Raw genomic sequence first — 26,345 nt, forward strand, 5'->3', positions numbered from 1 at the left:
GTTCTTCCTTTCTTCCTCTTCAGTAAATATTATTTATTCCTTTGCCTAAGTCTTTATTTTTGTCTTTTAAAATACTAATGAGGCAGAGCTTCTCTGACACATGAGTTTAGGACTGGAAAGCACTGTATACATGAAAATATTGATTCTTTTCATTGGTGCCTGAATGCTACCGGAAAATGGAGGGAGGTGAGAGAGGCAGACATACAGTGCAAAAGGCATGTAACTCGAGTGGTCGTCCTTTCCCAAATGGGTTCTTCAATAGGAGGATTGGAATGGGATTTGGAAAGCTCAAGTAAAATTGTTCTTATTTCATCAGTCACTGCTTTTCATCCTGCCTAAAGAAGAGGAATGTGAGAAATGAATTCCTGGCCTGTTTCTGTTCCAGCACAATGTTTGCCTCTGGGGTTTAGAGTTATTGAGAAAGGTGGTGGTGATTCTGCTCTTGGAACCCAGCCAGGCGAGCTATTACCTAATCCAAATAAAGAGCCCATCCAACAGGTGTAAACTGCCTTCCCCTCCCACAGAGCCTGAGAGCGTGGCAGAGAGTGCAGGCTGTCCTGGAGCTTCCGTTCCTTTTCTCAACTCTGCTTGCACATCTTCCTGGACTCACAGACATGGCTGGAAAAGGATTACTCATCCTCAAAATCTCCCATTGCAGAACTCTGCAGAAGTCACTGTAATTACCACATTGCTCTGAAATAATTTCCGCTATATGTTACCTCTAGATCCGAGAACCCAACGTTTAATGCCCAGAACTCCACCCTGAATGATTTCCAGGGCTGTGCCTCATTTAGTACTGTATGCGTAGTCTAATGTCTTTAGAAATTCTGTTTTATTTTGTACAGCAATCCAAAAGTCCTTCAGAATTGTCCAGCCACAGCTGGTATAAGATTCTATCTTCAAACCTTTTATGAACCATTTGGTCTTTCAGTACTTCACTTGCTCTGTTTTTATTCTCAGAAGAAGAGACAGAAAGATGCCTTAAGACCCTTTATTATATTATCTCCATGGTTGCTTGTATCAAATGGCCAGAATACCAGGAGTTAAAAGTTTTATGTAAATCTGGAAATGAAAAAAAGGGATTCTTGAGGCAGTGCTGGATTACTTGGGCTGTGAACTTTTAACGAGAGTATTCCAAAAGGAATATCAAGGTCATGATATATGGAGATGGCTATCTTGTACTGTAAATGCCTTTTTTGCTACTTGATCTGTTATATTGGAGCAAGCAGTTCATAGAGGGTCATCTGATGGGTGTCAGCCTGTGCTTAGTGCTGGATGAATGTTTGAAGAAAAGCTTCCTGTTTTGTTCCATTAAGGTTCTGGTCTATCAGTTGTAGAATTCAGCAAGGATGGAAATACTTTGTAAATGGGTCTCTTATCTGGCTTGTACTTGGCTCCAGTTCAAACATCTGCCTCTGAAACTCAGTCCTTAGAGTTTTTGTATGGCTCTGTGGTAATTCTAAGCAATTTTAGTGCTACTGAGGTTTGTTTGAAAATTTTGTTTTGATGCTTGCAATCTATAGGATTCAGGCTATTCTTACTGACAAAGCTTCTTCCTCTTTAATTCCCACTCCTGCTACTGAATTATCTATATGTTTCTCAAAAGTTCTCCCTTCTTTAGTTGAATTCTTTCAGCTGTATGAGATGAGTTGCCGAATCAGTAGTCTGCTCACTGAAAGGCAAAGAAGATCTTGAGTTTTTAATATAGAGACAGAGAAGAGTTCTGCATATGTTAAAATGTCATTTTATAGAGCTGCACTGCTGTGCCTTTTGAGATTTGTTTCTTTTTGTCACTTTCCATGAGCATCGATGCTATTCCCACTCAAATGATGGCTTAGGCTTTCACTGTGCCCCAGACAAAGAAGTCTGCGGGGCTACACAAGAGGTGAGATATTCCAGGTTGTACATGGGCTTACTTCTGACGACCGTAAAGTGGCTGTCCCTCTGCCACGTTGGCTGCAGTCCTGCCTTTGTTGCCCTCTGTAGCTCATTGAGGCTATGCCAAATCTGCTCTCTCCTTTTGACTCTAGTCCTGTCTCGGTGCCCTATTGCAGTTCTGTCTCAGCTTATTACTCTGTCCATCAGGCAGGATTGTCACCCTTTCACATTCTGCTGTAAAGGCATTAAATGTGGTTATGTGTTTTGTAGTAGAAGTATTTAAGATTCCCATATATAATTTTATCACGATTTTAGTAATGTAATCTAAGGACATCTAATGTGAAAGTGATTCCTCATTGTCCAGTGAAGCTAATTTCTAGTCATTGAAGCCAAGACTTCACTAGAACTGCTCTTGAAAAAGCATTATTTAAAGGATTTTAAAGGATTTAAAGGATTCTCAGTTGCATAATAAAGGTAAAAAATCAGGTATTTTATATAAAAGAGAACGAAGCTTGTTGATTCAGAACCTAAACCAATTTTTGACTACTTGTTGGCAAATAGTTGTGTAATCCCTAGTGGTGGGGATGGTAGACATTCCTAGAAGCTTCTTGCACTGGAATCTGCAGCTGCTGTGTCACTTGTTTTTTGAAAAAGACGGTGGATTTCTCCTCAAAGAATAACTTGGGCTCTGCAGGTCATTAAATCTCCAAGACCTGAACCAAAGCTAGTGAGAAATCTTTCTTTCTAACTGGTACAGATTTCTGTGTTTTCAGTGGGCACCTTGCATTCAACAGCAGCCATACTTACTCGAGTTCATCTTTTAGAACTCGTATGGGCAGTCCGTTGGCAAGAATTGAGCAGTGAAATGGTCAGTGTTTTCTCAGACTTCTGTTTCACTTGCTGCTTGTTCTTTTGTAATATCGTTCTCAAACCTAAAGACAAGACCAGCCTGGCTCTTCTAAAGTACTCGGCATATTTTTCCCTTGGATCTTCCAATGGATTTATCTAACTTGGTTAGCAGAAGCAGGCAAGCAAGCTTTCCTGTCATCAATCAGAGTGTAGAATGGAAGTCCAAATTGTACTGACAGCCTGGGAGGGCTACTGCAGTCAGAAACAACAGATTCTCCTCTTCTCATTGCTTGACTTGCCCAAAATACTCCTTAGCTCATAAATTCAGCCAAGGTGCTCAGGTTCATGGAGAAATGTTTTGTTGGCAGGCTCTCTAATCTGGGTTAAATTGTATAAAAAAAAAAAAAAAAGACTTTCAATTTTCTGATCTAAGGGTTTGTAAGTTTAATTTGCTCTGGTGTCATTCCCAGTGGTAGTAACAGTGGCAGCTGCTCAGGGCTTCGCAGGCTGTGTACACATACCTGCCGCATGTCCAGGTTCCCAAAGAGGCTGTGTTGTGCATTTTCGTTTTTATTTTTCCCTGCCTGGAAGTATCGAATGGGGTGGAAAACTAGAAGTTGATGCCCAGACATTTAGCATCTTGGGCTTTCAGGAGCCCCAAACAGTATGCCTCATGTCTGGAAGTATCTGATCCGCAGTAAGCCTGCAGCTTTTTGAAGGCATCAGACTTCATGCCCATTCACAGCGTAGTTAGAGCATTCACATAGTAGGTGTTTCTGGGTCACATTGTGTATATTTACTGCTCACATACAAATCAGCTGCACAGTACGGGTGCAGGAAATCCAGTACCACATTAGCTTCCTGTGCCTGTTCTAATAGCAAATATGTATTAATTTGTATCCCAAAAATTCCACAGAGAAAAATGATTGTGCACTTCACCCTCTTGCACACCCCAGCTCACAAACTAAGACCCTTGTGCCACATCCCCTGACAATGCTGCTTTTCCAGTCTCCCAAACCAGTACCTTCTTCCTAATCACTGGCCTTCCTTAGCTTCAGCTGGGTAGTAGCTACTTTATATCCTCCTTCCCCATCTAGTGCCCACTGCTCCTTCGTGCCAGTTTCATTTACGGCTACGTGTTCTAGGCTTCAGATGTTCTGCTCTGATCATACCAAGTATATATCCTTCAGACTTGTGAGGATGTGGAAGACTCCCTGATCTCTTTCGAGAGTTTGTTCTGTGCTGATGTGAGTGGCTTTTCTATTTCCAGGGAAACTTTGAGTTTTGCTGGAAAGACCCCAGACAACTATCACAGGCTAATTGCGGTTCACTGGTCGTGATCCTTAGTGTCAAAGGGGCAACTTGCTGCATTTGATGTAGAGGGAGGATGAAAGTGGCTTCATCATTTCCTCAGGTTTTATTTTAAATTTTGGAGGTGTGGAATGTGAAATAAAAAATCGGGCTTGGACCCTGACTAGACAGGCTCTGAAGGGCTATGAGAAGAGTGATACTAGAATAGCCAAGAGATGTGCTTATGTGCAAGGTGATTCTCACAATGATAGAAGGGTGAGCAGTTGATGGGACAGTCTTGCTTTTTTGCAAGACTCGTGAACTTGGCCAAAGTGGGCTTATCATGGCAGAAGCGGCACAGATGTTGCAGTGGGGGCTGTGGGAAAGAGCTGACTATGTATGGGCTTGCAGCTAGAAGTAAGGAGGAGAGAATAAGAATAAATCTACTTCTCTTTGTTATTCATGTGTTGCCTTGTGTTTCTGCACCTTAAGGGTTGATAGTGACTTTATTCTCTTCCAAATAGTTTGTTTCAAGCTCCCTGCAGTCTCTTGCAAGGTAGAGGCTGCCCAGCTGCTGTCCTGTGCCCCGCTTGCCAAGTGGTTGGAGCCTATTTGTTTGCACAGCATCTGGGTGTAAGCTAACTTGGAGACTGTGCTGCACCGATGCCTCTGGAGGAAATGAAGGGAGAAAGCAAGCAGGGGCTGAGGGCTACACAATAGGCCTTCAGTTCCCTTTGAGTAAACTGCACTGACCTTAACACCTCCCTAGCTAAGCAGTGCAGAAGTGCCAGAGCAGCAGCAGACCAGCAGCACGGAGTCCAGCCCTGTGGTAGCATAGCCACGTGTCTGTTCCTCGCTCCTCATACTGCTTGTCCTCTTCTCTTTTCTCTTTGCCTTAATGCCTAAATTAATTCAATTTCTTTATTTGAAGTGGAGAAGTAATTGAGGGTGGGTACAGTGATTTTCCGTGACTGATCCTCTGTCTGCATCTCCTCGACAGCTCTGTCATGCTGATTCCGCCTGTGGCCCTTCAGAAACAGCATTTCTGAGTGCTCCAAATTTGGGGTTTTGTCTGTTATTACCTTCTGCTCAGACAAGGTTTGAGGAGGGTGGGCGAAAAGTGAAGTACTACCTGGGTAGCTGTACGTTCTTGCAACTCATCCTGTCTCTAGTTTATGCATGTTCTTCCTCAACTCGTGCATATTTGTGCCTGTAACAGCCTTCCGCTGCCCCAGCAACCTCTTACTTTCTGGGTTTTTGTTGTTTGTTGGTTTGTGGTTTTTTTTTTTAACACATCTCCCAGGGTCACCAGTGACAACTTGTTAACTGTGGAAGTGAACTGGCTGACTTCAACTTCAGAAATACATGGCTTGCCTTGTATTTTTTTTTTTCTATATATATTTTGGTCACACTAAAGAAAACTTGTGATGGCAGGTCCAATTACTCTCCATCCTGCTCGGAAATCGCCCTGAGCCTCAGCACCATGGGTTGGCACAGTCCTGAAGGATCCCTGCTTCCCACAGCTAGGCCTTGGCTCTCTCTGTCTGGAGCCTCCGGGAGAGGAAAGGCGGAAAGCTCGTGACTTGCCCAGACAGTCTGAGGCCTGGCCCTGCAGCCTCGGCTCCCCAGACGCTGTTGAGTCGGACTTGGCTGGCAGCCGCCGTGCTGTTACTTTTCCGAGGTAATAAGTGAGATTAATCGCAGGACCCTTTCCAGAGGCGAAGGGGGTTTGGGCTGCGTGCAGGGAAGACCGTAGGAGCCAGCGGTGGGGCCGTGAGCTGGGGCCTCGCAGCAGGGCAGAGTGGGGCACCAGTGGGCTTGTGCGAGTGTGGCCTCTCTGCTCAGCTTTGGGAGGCTTTGCTGGGGCCTGGCTTTAGCTGAGCACAGGGGACACGATGTCTTTTACCTGTGTCTGCTAGCCTTGGGCAGTTATAGTTTTAGCAAATAGCTCTCGAAATTTGAAGGGGGCAGATTTCTCTTTGACTGCTTGACTTCCTGTCAGAGAAGATATGAAGATCTTTCCCATTATTCCCGGCAAGCAGCCGATGTTGGTCGGTGCAGGGGAGTGACAGGGGTTTCATACCTTTCCCCAAGCCAATACTGCATAATGGTTTGGGGTTTTCTCATTTCAGCTGCCTTCACAAACTGATCTTACCCTTGTGTAAACATAAGATTTGCCATCCTGGACTGGGCTGCTATTCTGTCTAGTTCTCCCATCCTGTGCTCTGGAGCAGCTACCACCACCATCTTTAGTAGAAGCTCAGAGAATGTTCTGATGGGCACCAGTGAAATTCTCTGTCTTGGGGGGAGAAAGCTTGCTTTTACCCTCCAATTGCTAACAGCTGGCTTGTAGTTCTCGCAATACTTTCTGTTCTACGTAGACTAGTGTGGATGTTGTCATTAATCATATATTTTTACTTTCTGGAAGATCTGTAGTCTCATTGAGCTGTAGCAGTGAGTTCCACAGGTGAATTGCCTATTATGCAAAAGTTTCCTTTTTTAATTTCTTCCCAAATTTGCCAAAAGTCTGTGCACCCTTATGACATGAAGGCAAATAGAAATGCTTGATTTATTTTCTGCACTATTTATTCTCTATGTTTCTATCATCTCCCTTCTTATTTGTCTCTCCTAAGCTAAACAGTCCCATTCTTTTCAAGTTCTAAATGGAAATCTTCCCAGCCCTCTAATAATTGTCTGGCTGTCTTTGTAGAGATGACAAGGAATGAAAACAGTACATCAAGTAGGAGTAAAACATTGGTTTTATGTAAGTAACACTGCTGTATCTGTATTTTCTAACCCATAACTTACATATACTAATATCGTGCTGGCTTCTGACCATGCTAAACACTGAATTTCTTTTAATATGCCGTTGCTTTTCTTTGATTATTGCAGTAAATGTAAAACTGGGCAACAGGTATAGGCAGTTCATGCTGATACAATTCTATTTTTTTTTTTTTTCTCCCTCTTCACCAGTGAACCCTCCTCTTCCTGCTTTCAGCTGCCACCAGCTGAAAGGATTTTGTTGTCTGTGATGGAAGTCACATGCTGTTTTCTATTCTAATAAGCATCTAATTCAATATAGAACAAGTTGAAATCTTTTAGTGTCTTGCACTACTTGACTCAAACCTCCCCCCAGTCATCCCTGATCTTAGATCTCTTTGAAATATCCTGTGTACGTTCTAGACAGTTCATGTTGCAAAGTGACCAGCGGATCTTCCTTTCCTTTGCATTTATTTAAACCTCTCAATCACCATTAAAATAGCTTTCCAGTGTGGTATTCAGAGGGTTAATGTGGCTGTAGCTCTTATTGTAGGGGAGATGGAATCTACTGCTAACAGCCTTCTAGGAATGAGAGGAACCCCGTTGTTACAGTCTGGTGCTCTGTGGGAGCAGCTCTGGGCACAGCAGTCTTTCTCTCTCGAGGAGTTGTGAAAGGGTTACAAGGGAGCCTTGGCTGTTTCTTTGAGCTATTTGGAAAGGACGGGCCTCAGACAGCTTGGCAGGAACCTGGGGCCCTGTTTTTTCCAGCCCAGCCCTTCCTTCTGCACGGAGCTGTCAGGGAATCCCACGAATGTCTGGTTTCTCCCCTTTCCTAATTTTTTTTTAGCAATATTTTTCTCCATCCCTGGCTCTTCCCCACAGAGGGACCTCGAGTTTTGTCCATCGATTGGCCTTGCCGGTAGCAAGGTAGAAATGAAAGCTGTGCTACCATGCCATACCTCTTGAATTAGTTCGCAGTTGTGCTGCCGAGAAGGGCATTGGGAAGTTTCCCAGAAGAGTGTCCTTTCTGGCATTGATCTTAGGGCAGGTCCACCTGGCCCAAGAACAGAGGGATTGAACTGGGCCCATCTTTGAACTGTGCTATTCCTGTGGGTCACAGTGAGGCACTTTGAAATCTCAGAGCTGCATGTTCTGTATCCTCCCTACCAGACACACAACGGAATGCTGCTTTGTAAAAATGGAAATCCCCTTTGTAAGCCAGGCCTGTGAAGGACAAGACAGGTTAGCAACCTTTCCTTCATTTGCCTCGTGCTCTCCGGGGCTGTCCTGAAGTTGAACTCATTGTAAGTATTTTGGAGATTTCTGGGTCTACCCTATACCTTTTCACTTCAAGGAAATGGAGGTCTCTAGGAGGGTAGTGTTAGAAAAGAAGTTTGGTTACGGGTGAGAGCAAAGGTCTTGAGCAGCTGTGTTGAAGAGGCTGGTGTTGTACAACTGAGAAAGACAAATTGAATTAGGATCGGTAAGTCTGTCAGATGTTGGGAGCACAGGGTGTGATCTGATATCCATGTGGAAAGCCTTTCCAGAAGCCAGCCCTCATGTGGGGCAGTCCCTGGACAACTTTCCGAAGTCAGCAGCCAAAGGGCCTGCAGTCAAGCTCAAATGAGGCAAGGGTTTCAGCAACCAAGTACGAATGCCAGAGCAGGAGGTAGCAAAAAGGGCCAAGGGGTTTTCCTTCCTGCTAGGCTTTGTTTTGGGGCTACCTTCCACTGTACAGTGAAGTTTCCACCACCAATGCACATTCACATTTTCCATCCAGCCCAAGGTCATGCTTTAGCTTGGCTTGCTCAGGTTGAGCATGGCATTCTTTTTGGTGCTTTATCCTGTGACATAAATGGGAATTCCCTGCCAAAAGCACAAAGAAACCCCCTGAAAGCATTAGTCAGCCTTTCCTATGAAGATCCTGCTTTGTCATCTAATTTTCCCCACCTCTCAGACTGGGGAATTTTGTAGCTGACACAAGAGTTTGTGAACTGTATGCTCTTGGCTCCATGACAGCCTGTTATTCTCCAGGGCTACTCTGGGCTGCAGGTATCAAGCAGCAGCTGTTTGTGAGCCATCCAGCATTCAACAAAAACCTCTTTTGAAAAAGGGCGGGGGGAGAGGGGGGAAGGGAAAGGCATAAAAAACATAGGAAGTGTTTCAGCTTCCCTGTACACGGGGTGGCAGCTTTGCTTGGTGATCCTGTTTGCTAGTTCATAGCTTTTTGAAGTGCATGTGTATTGTGTAATCTGAAGAAGATGCGGCAACCAGAACTCTAGTGTGGAATGCCAGCTTTTTGTTTAAGGAATAGTGTGAATTCTAATAACGAGTAACATTTGTGGTTAGCAGTACTTTCTTAGTCTTTACCCAACACTGTATAATATCAGCCAGTGAGTAGTTCGACCAAAATGCTCTGGGTAAGAGGACTTGGTTGGTAAAGAGGAAGAAAGCATTTTGGTACCTCAAGAAAGGTGGTCATCGGATTGTCCAGAACCACTGCCAATTACAAAGATTCTTAACCACACTATCAAAGGTAGGTTTTGCAATGTCAGGATGGAAATACTGATGTATCCAGAGTCCTTTATCACAGCAGTTATTTCTAGGGTTTCATTCTGTAACAAAGCTGAAAGATGGATATCCTCTTTAAAAAAAAAAAAAAAAAAGGAGGGCAAAAAAGCTAAGTAGTGCTTAAAGGTACCACAGTTTCCACTCTCCTGTTGCACTCGCTGAACTTTTATTGATGTTTCTCATCCAATTACTGGCCACAGCAAACCAGGTAGGGAGAGGCCAAGGCAGCCTTGGCTGATCCAAGTCTACTGAAAACTGGCCTGAACAACTACTTTTTGTAAAAGGAATTTCAAAGTGAGAAGGCCTTATCAAAGACACTGTTTATGTTCCAGCTGCTGGTATCCATGATGTTGCATGGCTCCTTTGCTTGAATTTCAGATTGCATCTGGCTCAGTAAGTGCCTTCCACTGCCCTTTCTATCTTTCTGCTGCCTGGCACGTGGGACTTGCCTGAAAAGTTTGTCTAAAAAGATTATCTGGCAGCACTGCACATGCTGCTTGGCAGCTGTCTATCAGGAATGCTCAGCCTGGGCAAGAGTCACCCTTTGGAGCAAAAGGGCTGTGGCTTATGTGGTCTTAACCTTTTGTATGCATAAAGAATTCTTTATTTGCTTGGTGCTGGAAAAAAAAATATATAATCTTCTCTGTGAAGAATGAAGCCAAGTTGGGCTGTGAATATCTTCAGTGTTGAATTGAGTTTTCTTCAAAATTCGGCTCAAAACTTTCAGTTTGGTAGACTATGTGACAAGGAGGAGGAAACCTCAAGTCTGGACCATCTGTTTCTTTTTGGATATTGGGATAAAGATGCTGATGAGTAAAGAGGTGTCAGCTTCTCTTCACTTAGCATTTTGAAAAGCTGTGGATGCTGAGACTTGAGTAAGTTTAAGAATTTTGTTTCTTGCTGCTGGTAACTGAGTATAGATCTGCAATGAGGTAACAGTCATACCAACAAAGGCTTGACAGTACTAGAAACTGTTTGAACTTTCAGATCCACATCTCTTTTTACAACTGTTTTAGCACTTTCAGGGATTTTTCTTTTCAGAGATTTTAGCCACAGAGCGGCACAACTGGAATAATATTCTTCATAAGTCAGAAGCTCAGTTTTGACACCGATGTTGGTCTTTTATGCTACTGATGAATAAGTATCTAGGATTAATGGCTTCTATCACTTATAAACAATAATTCTGAATTTCAAATGAGAACTTTTGAGTAGCCATTAAAGACAACATACTGCTTACAGTGTAGCGACTTCTATTTCCCATGGCTGTTTCCGTCAACTGTGGTCTTAGAAAAAAAACTTGAAATAACTTGTTAGAAAGAGTGTTCTGTTTAATATATTTCTGATCCAGCTCCACTAGAAGACACTTGGGTGTAAGATTCTTTGACAGTTTCATGATGCTAAAGATTTTGGCTTCTCTGTAAATATCTTCCGGTGGATGATAATTTGAACAGCCGTTAAAGGCTTTCCATCTCAGGCAGTCAACGTGGCAAAGAGAACACAATCTTATCTGCTGTGAAGAAATCAGCAAGGAAAACAGTGTATGTGGAAGATTTAAGGGCAGGCTCGTGAAACTCTTGAGAACCCCCAACAGTAATTCTTCAGAGACTTTGCTGCTCTTAAGTGTATTGATAAACACATCTCTTTCTAATGAAGAACTGCATATAATATCTCCAAGATATCTCCTCACAAGAGGGTGAGATTTTGGTTCCTACTGACAGCAATCCCCCTAGTCTTCTATTTTCAAAATTCCTTAAAAAAATCAAGAAAGTTTAGGGCTTATCCATTATGAACAGTTCCAACAAAGGCTGCCTATTAAGATTTTTTTGGAACAGCTGCCTTTCATAGAGTTTGGTTTTGAATATTGAGAACTTGCTAATCTTTCTTCAAATTTGAAAACCCTCAAGAAGGAGCTTGTTTTAATGTGGAATTAAGTTCATTAAAAAAACCACAGGAACATTAACTGTCTCTGTTACCTATTAAAGTTCACAAATATTTTAATTTTTATAAAGAAATGCACATAATACATTTAAAAATATATATTAAATAAAATAACTTAGTAGGTACTGGTAAAATAATTTTGAAAGCCCAGTTTCAATAATTGGATTATTCAGGTATATTTCAAGAAACTTGGATCCGGTCCTTTTTTAGTCATTTAAATATTTTGTCCTTCTTTTCAGGATGTTGTTTGTGTTACTGATTTTGGGTTTTTTCTAAGCTCAGAGTCATGTTTCCATTTTTTTTTTCTGAAATTCCACTTTCTTGTTGCTGATGCTAACCCAAATGATTTAAAGATGAAAGTCTACTATCTGTGTAATGAGAATGAAAGTTAAGCACGTATTTCTAGGGGGTTTTGAGGCATAGGGGAGAGAGTATGATTCATGCAGTGCAGTGGTTTTCTTTATTGGTATTTTCTGAACAGAATAAATTCTTTGTGAACCTATTATGACCTCTAAAACATTGCAGAACCTGAACGTAGACGTTAGGCCTGTTACTGAGGAGCATTTCTGTGAAAGGGAAGAGAACTGTGGTGCTGGATAATTTGTTGTTTGCACACCTCACTCTGAAATTACTGAAATTCTTAATGCCATGTAACTTCATAGATTGTGACTTGTTCTGATTGTTGCTACAGAATGCATGGTGCTTTGCATCCTGTTTATCGAAATCTCAGTCTGATGTTTATGGTGTATATTATTAGGTAGCAAAACTCGGTAGCAACTACTTATATCACTTACTTTCAGGTTTTTTTCTAATGTCTGTTATTCGCCTTTATGCGAGAGCTTGCTTACTGTCTTATACTCCAGGTAGTCTCTAGAGAGCCATAGACACAGTATACAACGTGGAAGGTTAACCTCTTCGCAAATGTTGCTGTGTTCAGCTCAAGCCATCTGGAGGCCATGTTTGGACTCCTATTTGTCTTTACTACAGACTCATTTTCTGTGAAATGTACCAGTTGTGGCCTTTGTGAGAAAAGTCTATTTAGTACATTTGCTGAAACATGACAAAAGCCATCAAATATAAAGAAGTGGCATATAATGGAGATTTCTTAATTGGACTCTGGACACTATTGTTATTGTCCTCTCTTGATGTGCCTTATCTATGCTAGAAGGGGACTCTTGAAAGGACATTATTCCACTAAGTGGCTAGGATATTTTAGTCTGTCCTTATAAGGGTTTAGCATCTGCAGCTGCATCTTTGATGTGCTCATGCTTAGCATTACATGCAATCACTTGGTGAAATTCCTGAGGTAGTGATTCCATGGTTCCCATCTGTGTTCCTGAGTCTGGGAGCTTCTGACTAATTATACAATTTTTTCTGTACGCTGTAGGAAACTATTCCATTTTGGCTCTAGAAAAAGGGATTGGGTTGGACTGGAATATAGCACTGCATAACTTTTTTTCATCTTTAACCACAAATTCCTCTGAAAGCTATTGCACTTCCTCTGAAGATACCTGCTCTTGGCTTTTGGTTTCTAGAGTCATTAGAAATATTCAACGCCCATATACGGTCCAGAAGACTTAGCAATTGAAAGGCCTACCCAAAAATCAGTCATTAAGGAATTGAGCAATGTTGCATCCCTAAGGAAGCAGCACCATCCCTAGATTCCTATTCTTCTCAAACCCTGAGGCAAAAAGATGGATGGGCCACTAGAGCTGGCACAACAGCATCATAGACTCTTCTGCACACACTGGAGGGCGAAACATCACAAATGTGAGTGCCTGTTCAAATGACAGAATCTAAAAGCTTTTTTTCTAGGTGCTTCAAATAAAACCAGTGCTTATAGTCCCTACCTCCTAGCCTGCAGTCGTAGGCAGAGGCAGTGATCTCACGTAAAAGACGTCCAAGTTGCACGAAACTTACTTGGATCACCTAGAGCTTGACATCTTTTGCAGACAGGGTCTGACAGAGAGGGATCTTTCAACAAATCCTAGGCAAGTCTGGGAACTGCCTTTTAGAGTGTGCCAGCTCTTTGTAATATACAACATAATTATCTGAACATCCTTTTACTCATCTTCCTCTAATGACAGACTTTGTCTATCATCAGACTTAGCAGTTTCCTGGAGAAAGATAGCATCGACCCAGTTTACTGAGGTAAGCCTGTGCCTTTTCTGTAGCTTCAGAAGTTTCACAAATTCGCTGTTCTCTGTGCTTAATTGTGGTCTGCTTGGTCAGCAGTGCGTCGCTGCCTGCTGGGGAAAGAGGGAGACAACTGAATGATTTGGGGCTCTCCCACAATTTTCCACTTCACCACCTGCTTTGGAAGTTGCTGTAGAACTGCCAAACATGCTGAAGTGGTTAAGTGTACCAGCTCCTAAAGAAGCTGAAGGGGAGGAGTGGTTCTTGCCTGATGGGTTTTCAAAGGGAGCTGAGACTTTGAAGTTCTGTTTTAGCAGCTGCCAGGTATGCTGCCTCAGCCCTGTGCAGCACTTCTGCCCCCAGCCTTCATGCGTTGCATTCTTCTTTACAGTGCCAGGATGGAGAGAGGGAAATAAAAGAAAATTAATTAAAGCAAGGCTGTGGGCATTAGCAATAGTGTTGCTTTATTATATTTTACCCTTTGAGTTATAGTGCCTTGTGCCACGTCAGTGAAGCACCTTGCACTTGCTTGAGTCTATTAGAGTAATAAATTTATTTCACTTTGGTTTTCTTTGCCTTTCTAATTACTGCTTCCTCACCTCTCTTCTGCTTTATGTCCCTTCCCAAAATAATCATAGTAATTTCAATCTTTTGTTCTCTAATGGCCACATAAAATAGGCAGAGATTTACATTCATGATGCCCCAGAATTCCTTGCTGAAACTAGAGGGACCAGATCATCTTTCCTATAATGAAAGAGAGACAGAGAAATATAGCTAAACCAAGGCTTCATATAAAGCTTCTTTTAAAGCAGGAACAGAGAGCGCTCGCTGCTGTATCTGCTGGAGGCAGTTAGCTGGGGCCTTCCCTTTTACTCACTTAACTCTTCTCTGCCAGAAACAAGATGCTGTAACTCAGTTTATTCCACTAAATATTGAATCTTTATTATAATGTTAACTCCTCCATGATTTTTCTTGTTGAAATATTGGGGGAAATGCTGCAAGCTGATCTCTGTTTTCAGGCGAAGAGGTAGATCGATCCCAATAGGAGGTTTGAATTTATGGAACAAAATTAGGAGTGGAATGGGGACTGTATTCTGTATAGCTTAAAACAAAAGACCAGCAAGGAGGCCAAAATTGTCATAAACTGGAATAGTCTCTCCTGGCAAGGCAACACGCTTCTGTGGTATTAATCCTTGGAGGACAAAGTGCCAAAAATTGCGGAGATTCTTGCTCTGCAGTACTTGAAGAGCTTGCTTTTCCAGGTGAGGCTTTATAAAAATAAAAGTCTTTCCACTCTTTTCTTGCAGTTCTTTATAATTCAGTCCTGGTATGTCATCACCAGTTTCTGGAGGCAGTAGAGGGGGGCAGATGCTTAGGAAATTTTGGGAAGGGGCTGCACTGGTGTGTTTGTTCCAGTGCTGGCTGTATATTTTTCTGAAAGATTTTCTCTTTCTGTGTTAAAAATTGATAACATGTAATTCAAAACTGAACCTGCCATTCTGGCCTGAAGTTATTTTTTAGGCTGCATTTTTAGCTATCAACAAAATACAGCAAATCTGTTTGAAAAATACCCTGTGGATTTTTAGGGCAAAATTATTTTCTGAAAAGTAGTTTTCTGCAAGTAGGGTATCTCTGGAGGATTCTTAGAAGAAACATTACAGACCTGAAAAACTTCTGATAGTTTTAGATTAAGAGCTTTGATAGGAACTTGTGCTGCTTTGGTTGAAACAAGCACTTCCAGAAAGTATCTTCCATTACCTGTCAGGAAGTTGAGTGACCAGTGGAGTGAGGGAAAAATAGCACTTACCTTTTACAGTACAAATACAGCCTTGTGTGGCTGTCATGAGGCTTACAGGGATTCCAGAACAGATTTCCAGAAAAGCCAGCTGTAAAACAGATAGCACCACACCCCTGGGATCACTTTGGTGCCAATGTGCCAAGCTGCTCTTTCAGATGGCTGGAAGTCTGTATGTCATGGTTTGTGTGTGGTATCTACCTGTGATCTCTATCTCTGTATCAGTAGCCCTTTTCCTCTTTTTTTTTTTTTTTCTCTTTTCTGCAATATGTATGGTAGGATGGTCTTGGCTATGCAGCTATACACTTACTGGGTCAACTTCTGCAATAGGTAATAACCCATGCTAGTGTTCTCTCTTTGTGGATCTGAGTGTATTTCACCACCACCCCCTCATTATATTTTATGTAATCATTTTGTTTTAGACTTTAGAAAGCGTGTGCTGACAGAGTTGCCTCTTCCTGTTCTTTCTCTAAGCCATTGTTAAATGTTCAGGGAGCCACAGCAGGTGAGTTATCTTTGTACAGGAAGTGGAGGTAAAAAATTTTCTCCCTTAGCTTCAACATAACTGAACTACAAAAGGAACCTGAGGAGGAAAAATGTTCTGTTAACAGGTGGGGAGATCACTCAGATTTCTTGTCATACGTTGTTACCTTAAGTCCACTTGAGGGACAAGGGGAACAGAAACTATATGCAAAATCAAGTTTATAACATGGGGAAAATATGAATGTTAGAGACACCTCTGTGGCTAGCATGTAAATACCATTCGGGTTAGGGGACTGTGTAAGTCATCTTTTTATTGGGAAACTCCTTTAGCTTCATTACATTGGAGCTAGGTTGATACATTTCAGTTGTTTAAGGGAAAAGGTCTCTTGAGGACCTTTACTCTGTCCTTATATCAATGCTTGGGGAATTATTCAAAAACAAGAGGCTTTTAACCACAAGCACACAGCCTCACAGCAAGGACTCAGAGAAGTGACCTTTAGTTCTTGGTTTGTATTTCTTCTTGTTTTACTGTATTCAGCAGCTAAATGTTATATGGCTTTAGTTTCATTACTGGATGGTAGCAGCAGATGCATCTTGCTGGCACCATGCTCCTAACCTACCTCTTTTACCTGGAGCATTTCTCCTAATACAACTGTGACCCAGTCATAGCTTTCAGGTGACACTTTCCACAACCCCTGATTAGGTGAATTTGTACATCTTTGCTCTGGAAGTGCAGAACAGGTTCTGGCCTTCCTTGTTAGATATGTAGATTATAAATGTAGAAGTGTTGCTTCTTTTGTGAAGTTCTGTTTTCTGGCTATAATTCTTGGCCTTGAAATTTATAGGTATGTCAGGGAACTGTATACTTCAGCGTGCTTTGTCCCCATAGACAGACCACCCAAGCTGTCAGATTTATCAAGTCTTCTCTAAGAGATGCCTTCATCTACCACGTAACAAGATGAGGTGTACTGGATGTCAGGCAAAGTTGATTGCTTTCACACACTTCAGTGCAAATTTTGTGCAATCTAGAGTCTTCTTGTGTTCTTTAGAGGTTTGTGTACTCGATATTTAATATTTAAACAACAAAACACCCAAAGTTTAGAGCATATGACATCTCTACTCCGTGGTCATGTGGCACAACTAAAAAAGTCATTTGGGCCTCAAGCGGTATGAGACCTGGACAGCACAACCCTGGAGGAACCTTTAAGGCCCTGTAGTGTAGTGCCATCCTGTGCTATGTCTTTTGAGAAGCTGATGGTGTCAGGGGCATTTAGCTCTGGGCAGGGGCAGAGTGCTTTACGTACTCTTCCCTCATCTCATGAATCCTAACCCTGCAAAACTCAACAGCCTGAGTTTTGTTTGTTTGTTTATTCTTCTCAAGTGCTCTAGATTTCACCAGTTTAGCCCAACCGTAACTTTTCACTTGGCTCTTGAAACTTAACAAGGGGCCTGAGCTGCTTTCTTCATTCCCTGTTCTCTTATTCAGTGGGATCTTGCAGCTGCTGCTTGAGCACATATAGCAAAGAGCACCACACTCTGGGAAAGCCTACGCAGGAGGAAACTTCATGGAAAATATTAAGGAGAAAAAAATGTGTTTGATGGACTTTTAATATAAAAAGGGGAGGGAAAAAAAAAAGAAAAGAAAAGGGGGAGGGGGGAGATTTATTCACTGTAATAGGAACCAAATGTTGGCTGGGATAGCAGCTGCACTCTCACTCTTTCCCTGTAAACTGTGTGATCGGCTTTTCAAAGGAGGCATTACAGGGTGCAGGGCTAACTTTACTGGTCCTGACTTAACCCTTGCCTCTCTGGAGAGAGGTAGGGAATATGGGTTTCCAGGAAAGGCTAGTGTCTTTAATTACAGACCCAGTCATAAACATTCTAGACTGATAGCGCTGCCCTTTTACTGTTTTCATCCTCGTGTGCTACTGCTGCTATCCACCCATAAAATGCAAAATCTGCTTGGGTAAAGCACTAAAAAAAATGTGGCTAAGAATAAATAGAACCCATCAGTCTTTTCCAGTTTGGTTTTCAATAAACTTGCCTACATTGATAGAGGAAAAGTAGAAGATTGTCAGTACAAGTCATGTTTTGTGTTGATCTGCTTGATCCATGCTAGGATCTTACAGTGGAACCTCTGCAGTGAGGAATACCTTTCCCATTTCTGTAAGTCGTGCAGTATTGCATCTAAGTTTCTGGTACTTTGAATTTTCTGGATATATATATATATTCACCCCAGAAACTCTGCCTGGACTGGGACAAGTGATTAAATTTAAGGTAGCACTTTTAAACTTTGTCTAAGTCTGAATGACTTATCTTTAATCAAAGTGGAGCTAGACAGTACAGTGAGCTAACTTCAGAGTCCACCAGCTCTGTCTGAATTTCATTAATTGATACTTTAAAACTAGGGGAAAGGCAGGGGGGAACGACACAGCACAGTTCTGGCAATTGCATGTCAGATTTAAGCAGATAATCTTCCCCAAGACTTCCTCATGAGAGCAAAATGATACCGGGTTTCTGTGTTAGTCTTATTGTATGTATGTCTTGCTGATAAAATATTTTTGCAGGCTCGGGCTGTGTTTGCAGGTGTGGAATTATGTGCAGGAAACATGAAGGCAGAACCATCTTCCACTCAGTAAAGCTCACCCCCATGCTTGCACTAATTGAGGGTAGAAAGGCTGTGTGATTTTGTTAATCTAGATCACATGGAGGAGATACGCTCAGTTGCCTTCATTGCTTCTCCAGTGACCTGATGAGCCACAATAGGATGAAGGCATTGAACTTTGCAGCCAACTGGCTGCTAGTTTTTTTTTTTTTCTTGATTTAGCCTTTCTACTAGTGGATTTCAAAGCTGCTATGTGTAAAGAGAAGAAAAAAATACAGTGTCGTTTACCTGCCAAGTATTCCCCAGATCAGAGAGGCTGACAGTATTTTTGTAACTGGCATGGAGCCAAGGATGCTACTAGGGACCCAACAAAAATTGGCTGCACTAAAGGGTAAATATTTCATTTCATTTGCTAAGAGTGGCAAGTTTAGTGCTCCTGAAAGTGAGAGGTTGATAATACCAGCTAAATCCAGGAATAGTTGAGGTAGATTAGGCCTTGCCTGCAGAGGTTTTCCAGTGCTCCATAATCTCACTCTGCTCTACCCCTGCTGGACTGTCACAAGGTTTTGGTGCACCTCATTTCTAACCTGCTTTCATGACCTTGCCTGTATGTGGAGACCCAGGACCTAAAATGCACTGAATTCCTGATCTGCAGCAGAACTGAGCAGGCACTACACTGCATTTGTTATAAGAAAATATTTTTGCTCCAAAACCCAGGTTTCTCAATGGCAAGGAAATAACAGGAATAATTTTCAGAAGCCAGGGAGCAGGATATAAATTATACAACAGCATATACCAGAAAAGAAGGAAGTCCGTGAACTTTGATAGGACTTGTAGAATGAAGAGCAGGAGCAAGAAGGCAGTGGGCTTTCCCTGTATAGCTATTGTGCATGTACAGCTTGAGTAATGTGCTCAGTTTTGACCACTTGCCTAGCCCCAAATACTGATAAAGTGGAGAAAGTTCAGAAAAAAGCAATATACAATCAAAGGCCAGAAGGGACTGAGATGAGGAAAAAGATGAAGGGAGTTAAGTGTGCCAAAGCTGGCTAAGCTCGAAGGAGGCAGAGCTCTAGTAGTGAAGGTTTAGACCTGAAATAAGAGGAAGGTCATGCAATAAAAAAAGAGAAAATATAAGTTTACTTGGAAATATCAGAGAAAATTCTTGACAGTGAATGTGTACCTGCCTGTGGAGTTGCGCAGCTGAGAGTGCAACACACGGACTCATCCAGCCACTGAAACCTGCGCTAATCCTGCACCACAAGGACATGAGTTGGATGTTTTTGTGTATGTCTTTATTTTTGAATAAAATTCTTGTAACAACATCAACTCTCTCAATTGAAAGGGGGAATTGTAAGAATAGCAGAGGGGGACTCCTGACATTTGCTAGTAATTATGCAGATTAAAATGTCCTGGGTTGCTTGAATTGTGCCTTTGGTAGCTATTACAGTTAACCTGTGAATGGATCTGGAAATTGTAGTTAAATCCACAGAACTTTTCATGTTCTTTGCCTAAACCAACTCAGTCCCAAGGCTTTTCACATGCACATTGTACATTTTTTATTGTCTCATGGCACAAAGATACTGATAGTAAGAGCCTCTTGTGTAGGTAAAAGTAGCTTGAGCTGCTGGGGAAGTGAGGAGCTGGAGAACTAAGACTGAAACTATTACAAGATGCCTGCATCTGTGCCTCATCACTAAGAAGGAAAAGTTCGATTAATGGTCTGGGACAGAAGCTCTCCTACATCTCTGCAACACCTTCACCATGGGAGATTGTGTTTGTCGCTTTGAACTGGATTTGAAGTCAAAATGCATTTCCATATGTTTATTGTGCTAATGCAGCTTTGACAGGCTGCTCATTAACTTTAAAAGCTTTTCCTTGGCTTCTCTTGCAGAGCTCAAAAGCAGGTTGTAGGCCAGGTGATGGCATCCTCATTTTATACAGGCCAGCTGCTTCCTGCCCCTGCCCTGTCTCCAAGTACCTGCACCATGGCCGGTTCTGGACAGCTCCCTGTTCCCCAGGAGATCTCCAAAGTCCTGGGCAGAGCTCTTTTAGGAATATGAAACATTGCTTTGTTCGCCCCTGTTTTTTTGGAAAGCTACCTTTCTTTACCTTTGTAACATCGCTGCTGCTGCATGTTTTAGGGGCTTGCATATTCCAGCAATCAGAGCTACAGACCATGCTAAAATGCAGACTCTTGCTGACTAAACTGGACCAAAGTCATTCTTTGGTAGGCACTCCTGATAACGGCAGAGGCCAGGACCAAACCATTCTCAAAGACTTGTTCTGGTTTTCAATTTTTAATTTATTGCTTTTGAAGCTGAGGGTAGAAAAAGAGGGAGAAAGACAAAGAAAGGCCTTGAGGCAAGCAGCGCTGTGAGAGGCCCGACAGTCCTGCATCCCAGCCAGACCCCCAGCGTCCTGGGCTTTGTCCCACTATGTTTATCATTGCTCCATAGCCAGCCCAATCTAGGGCCTATTGTTAGGGATGGAAGACGCGTGTAGTGTGCCAAAGAAAATGTTCTGTGTTTTTCTGAGTGCCTGAACATAAGTCAGCAGGATGCTGGGAGCTGCCACACTAGACAGAATCATTAGTTACTATGCCAACTACTTTCTAGCAGCTGGTGCCCACCAAGGCTTTGTACTGAAAGCTTCCTGGACATGTCATACCACCTGAATGCCCTGTGGGAGAGAAACTGCTGCGCAAGATTGTCTTGCATTCCATGGCAAGGTGGGAGCATAGATTTATAAATGCACTGGGTTCCCTTATTGTCAGCAATGGTCCTTGTTCATCCTTAACTCCAGCCTTTACAGGAAAGGATGCAAAATGCTTTCATTGTCAGCTTGTTTCCTCATTTAAAAGGAGAATAATTCTTTTCTCATTTTGCTAGACCTCCAGCTATACTGACTCCTGCTGTGATCCTATCAGTTCTCACAAACTAAGTGGGGTTAAACATAGAGGAATATTCGTCAAGAATGCTGAAGCTTCATTTTCACAAGTAATTTGAGCCTAGTTTGCATTGCCTTTCAATGGGATGTTGGCACTTTTCAAATGTTTCAAAAGTGCCTACTTAGTCACTGATATATAGGGAGCACCAGTATACTTCATGAATTGGTATTGTTGCCTGCCAGGAGTTGGTATCAAACAAGTGTCCATCTGTGCCATGGGAAGAAGGCTTCAGTTGAAATATAAATGAAAGCCCTGTGTGTAATATTTATGATACTTAAAAATCTTTAAATGTTTTTTGGGAATATTGGAAGCTTTAAGCCCAATTTATATCCAAATTATGTATTAAGAAATGATATTCTGAATCCCTTCTACTCCTACATTGCCTTCCTCTCCCCTGATTGTTTCTGTGTAGTTTCACTTTACTAAAGACTTTTCTTTGCCCTGTCTTCTGCTGTTTTCTTTTATTGTCCAGCATTACTCATCCCAGCAGTGGTTGTATTGTAGTAGACCCTGCTTTGTCAGATGTTTGAATGAGGTACTTAGGGATGGTAGATGGTAGAAGTGTGGTCTATCAGTAGTAGTTACCAGTACCATCCTTTTAGTACGGACTTGCTCTATGTCAGGTAGCTCTTCATGGGTATAAGATTCCCAGTGAGTGGTGTTCTGTGGTCTGGTCTTGTCTACAGCTTCAGTCCTTGGTATTCCCTTCAAATCTGTTTGAAGTCAGAACAGAAGCTAGCTCTCTCCTTTCTTGTAAGAGCTGGTAACCACATCCCTTCTGTATGGAGGCTGGATTTCATGGAGACCTTTTTTTTTCCATAGTCAATGAGCAAATGTACTAGTGGTTTATTAGTATTTAGTATTTTAGAACACTAGCATTAGTTCCTAGTACAGGTGTACGTAGTTGATTGCATAAGAGGTGCTTATGTTAGAGAACTGGAGCAGAAAGGGGATTTGGAACCAGAAAACCTGGAGGTGAATGCTTGGTCTTCTTGTACTTTTAGGCTGGGTTGTGCTCATAATAGCATGGAGATCTGTTGAAACTGGTCTCTGAAGGAAACTTTTTTCTTTTGTGATGCAAAAAAGCTGCAGCAGAGAGGTCTTATGCTGTCAGTGAAGAGAAAGAGGGAATTCTGTCCCAGGCTTTATGAAAACTACAGTTGAAAGAAAGGAACAAAGTGTATTTCTTGCCAAAAATACTGAGAAGCCCTAAGAGCTGCTGGAAGGACAGAATCTTGCTTACAAAGGATGGGCCATAATGCCAAGGCTGAGATTTCCTGTACATAGTGAAAGCCTGAATCCTGGCCAGGTCTCTAAACTAAGCAACTCATAAATAATCCTGAGCAAGCTGTGAGAAGATTGCTCACAACCAGCCTGGTTGACAGAACAAAACCCAATCTCTTCTGGTGGCACAGGCAGGAATTTCTGTTTCCCGTTTGCGTGTGTGTGCATGTGTGCCTGTAGCTGATGTCCCTACATGTGAACAAATGAATATTCAGTCAATTGTTAGCGTTCAAGCAATAATCCTGAATTGGAAAACAAGCGGGTCTGTGAGTACTGACTCTACGATCCTCATTTCCATTGGGGGCGCAGGGTTTTTTTCTGGTTGTTTTTGGCTTTGCCTAAAACAGTGTGAGTTATGAAAAAGCTGTTCTTTCAGTTTTGAGTATTTATATAGTCTATCTACCACGTGAACTCTATAGTATCTATTAAGGTGTGAGGTTCTCTACAGCTTTCTTCCAGCTTTCATTACTGCTCTGAGCTTGTTGTAGAATTCCTTAAGCAGAAGAGCTAACTTCTGGAAGGGTGCAAGGGTGCTCTTATGCTTCAATAAATCATCTGATAGGCAGAGACTGAGAACAGGACCTGCACTGTCATGCATTCCTGTGAGCATGGCAGATACACTGAGAGCTGGAGCATGTCTCTGGCAGCAGCATATTGAGTCTCAGATCCTAAGCCCTGTTCTCCCATACCATGGCAAGCTTTGCCTTAGATGTAATATCAGCGACTTGGTAACGTGTTCTGTGGGGACTTTCCAAAACTGCAGTTTAAACCTCTTTCTACAAAAGCGATCCTAAGACTTGCAAATCTGCAGGCTTGCTGTTGTCAAATATTTAATGCTAATACTGTAAAAGGTTGAAGTTATCTATAATGAATTTATATTTATTTCCATCTATAAAGGAGCAAAACCCATAGAAGCTAACAGAGCATATTCAATCATGGCCTGCAGAAGGATTCTGCAGGCCATGAGAGTAAAATCAGCAGTGTTTTCAATATAGTATCTAGAAAAAAAAAGTAAGTGCTGTTGGGCTGTATCGTGTGGAGATAAGGTGTTGGAACTGCAGGGAGCTGTGTATGAGACTGTGCTGCAAGAAAATGTTAGCCAAAGTTTTTGTGGTTTTAGTGTTGTGTTTTGTGTTTTTTTTTTTTTTAAATTTAGTTCTTCCTAAAGATTTAATAACATAGTTTCAAGAGTGTTTTCCTGGGTAGTTTAAACCAAGCTTATCTGGGCAATGTTATCCTAAAGACTTTATTTTGAGCTGTAGATCATATATTGGTTAAAACAGAAAAAGTTAATTAAAACAGGTTAGAAACCAAATGAAAGCATTTGAGAGTTGAAGTGGACGAAGGTTAGAGCAAGGCAGCAATCCCAGTGCAGTTTTAAAAATTGGACCATCGCTCCTCAGTATTTGTATTTCTATAATAGTTAATCCTTTGCCACAGGTTTCAAATTTACCAATTTAATGTCTGATCGTTCAGTAAAGTGATGGATTTTTTTTTTACACTTCTCAGTGTCTTTCAATTTTTCAGCAGCAAACGTTTTTTTTAATTTCAGTCTTTTTTTCCCAGATCACTTGTAATTGTTTTGAACAGCTCAATATGCTTTGAAAGGGTTGTATTAGGTTATTTTTGAGGGAGAGTACTTAGGGCTGGCACTTGCTTCTGGTTGAAATATCCTTCTGAATATTTTAAGGGTTTGCTGTGATGATGAAGCTTGTGGGGGAAGGTGCAACATGTTCAAGGGAAGGTGTGACAAGTTCAAAGAAACTAGGTTGTAAGTTTTGATAGGATCCCGAAGCAAGGAGATTGCAGTTAACTCCCTTGCCAAAACCATGAGCTATGCTCTGAATTGTGGCATTAAATGTAAAAAACACCAATTATCTTTTACATCCCAGTTACTTATGACATGCATAGGAAATATAAAGGAATTCTGCCCTGGGAATCAAAGGAAATATTTGGAAAGAGTGGCTGAGAGAAACATGAGCGAGATCAACAGAAACTTGGGAAGCTCAGGCATTGAGGCATGAAGGTTTTATTAGCCAGTGTCCGGATTCAGTGGGTCATATGGCATCCTGTATTGTGAGCACAGGCTGTGTGAGTTGCTGGGCCATTGTAGCCTCTTCAGGACACCTTGTGGTCCTGTCAGTCTGCCACCTGCTCTCTGCAAAGCCCCTCAGCCTTGTGTAGAAGTCTCTTGCTGAGGCTTACAAACTTCAAAGCAAGCCGGTGAGCTCCTGTTGGTACTTATCGTGTTGCAGGCCACAGCTGAACTCCCACTGTATAAGCCTGGGGTTGTAAGAGCTCTTGCCTCTTTGCAGGAGGCCTTTTCTTCTCTGGGAAAGGCTTGTGTTACTCTGATGGTGAAAGAAATGAGCCTATCTTCAGTCCTCTTGGATCGTTTGGATTGTAACTGTGTGGAGTCAATGTGTGCCCTGGTTGCTACCTCACCCCACCAGTCCTTTATCCTCTCTGTGGATATTGTACTGCATGTCTGTCTTCCGTTCCACTCTCACTGTAGTATGTGTGTGCTTCGTGTAAGCCTTGAGTTAGTGTATTAACAAAATCTCTACAAATCCAAATAAATAGTTATCTCATTTGTGATGGGAATCCTTAGCTCTTTTCCTGCTGCCTCCCTGCAGTGCTAATCAGCAACAGACATGCTCCAGTTCAGAGTTTTTCTTCTCTTTTCCTTTGTTCTCCTCAAACATGGTGTTACGGCTAGTAATATAGTCCCACCCTGGAATTAAGGAACTCCTTAGCAAGATGGCAGTTGGCACATGGCACCTCTAGCAGGTGTTGTGCTTGCTGGAGCTGCTTAATATAAATTCATAGCTGGCTAAGTATTAAGGGATTTTTAGGAAGCAGCAGTGCCTTGTAAGCAGGAGTCCTTATATGCAGAGTGGTGAAAGCGTGATGGCTCTTCTTTTCTCAGGGCTCCAGAGAATCATCATTTTGCCTGGGAAGGAGAGATGGAGGACAGTGTCTGCAGCAAGGTGGCACAGAACCCGCTGGCACATCCCAACTGTCAGCTCCATTTTGCTGTGCAGCAACTTCGGCAGCAGAAACTTCAGTCACGACAGCTGTTGGAGCAAAGCCAAGCCCGGCGCCAGGTAACTAATTAAAAATCCTGCCTGGGATGTAGCAGTGCTGACTGAGTCTTAGATGTGCAGAGCCAACCCAGAGTCAATACATACGGCACAGCTTTTGTGAAGTAGCTTGTCAAGTGGGTTGCAACAAAACTAATATTACCTGCTGTTATTCTGATAGCATTTTGATGCTGTAGTTCTCAATGGCTTCTTCCACTGCCTTGGCATCCTCTTCCATTTGGCTACTGGCATGCTGCTGCTTGCTTTTCTGCACCAGTTCAGGGCATCCCCTTACTGTGCGTCAGACAGCCTTAGGACTGTCTACAGTCTCCACAGTTCTTTGTCACTTAATCTCGTCACTGATTATATGCTCCTGCTTTGACCTGAGTTCTTGGGAAGTGCTTCAGGCCAGGTCACTGTTGTATTTCAGTGCTTCTAAATATAGGGTCTTGAAATTGTGTTGGCAGCTGTGTCCTCTGTGGCAAACAGACCCCATCAAGGCTTCATCTTGACTAAATTCTCCTTCTCCTGGATGTCTTCTCATATGAAGCAGTTATCAAAAGAGCAGTACATTAAGGGGACTCAAAAACTATTTAGGAGAATCTTCATTCTTTTGAAGAAATGTATTAATTTCTCTGAAGAGCCTTCAGAGGGCATTTGGTGTGGCCGCTGACCCTGATACAAGTTTTCTCTGCAACCTTGAAAATCTTCTCCAGGCCTCCTACA

General features: G+C 42.2%; 1 protein-coding gene across 1 annotated transcript in view; it reads left to right on the forward strand.

The window, feature by feature from the left end:
* The window catches only part of TTLL5 (tubulin tyrosine ligase like 5), a 128,378-nt gene that overhangs the window by 77,391 nt on the left and 24,642 nt on the right, over window positions 1-26,345 (forward strand). The window contains exon 30 of the mRNA XM_074149099.1: window positions 25,466-25,643. Within this exon, the coding sequence (XP_074005200.1) occupies window positions 25,466-25,643 (178 nt within the window). The remainder of the gene's footprint in view (window positions 1-25,465; window positions 25,644-26,345) is intronic.

The sequence above is a fragment of the Numenius arquata genome, chromosome 6 (assembly GCF_964106895.1).
Source record: "Numenius arquata chromosome 6, bNumArq3.hap1.1, whole genome shotgun sequence".
NCBI lineage: Eukaryota > Metazoa > Chordata > Aves > Charadriiformes > Scolopacidae > Numenius > Numenius arquata.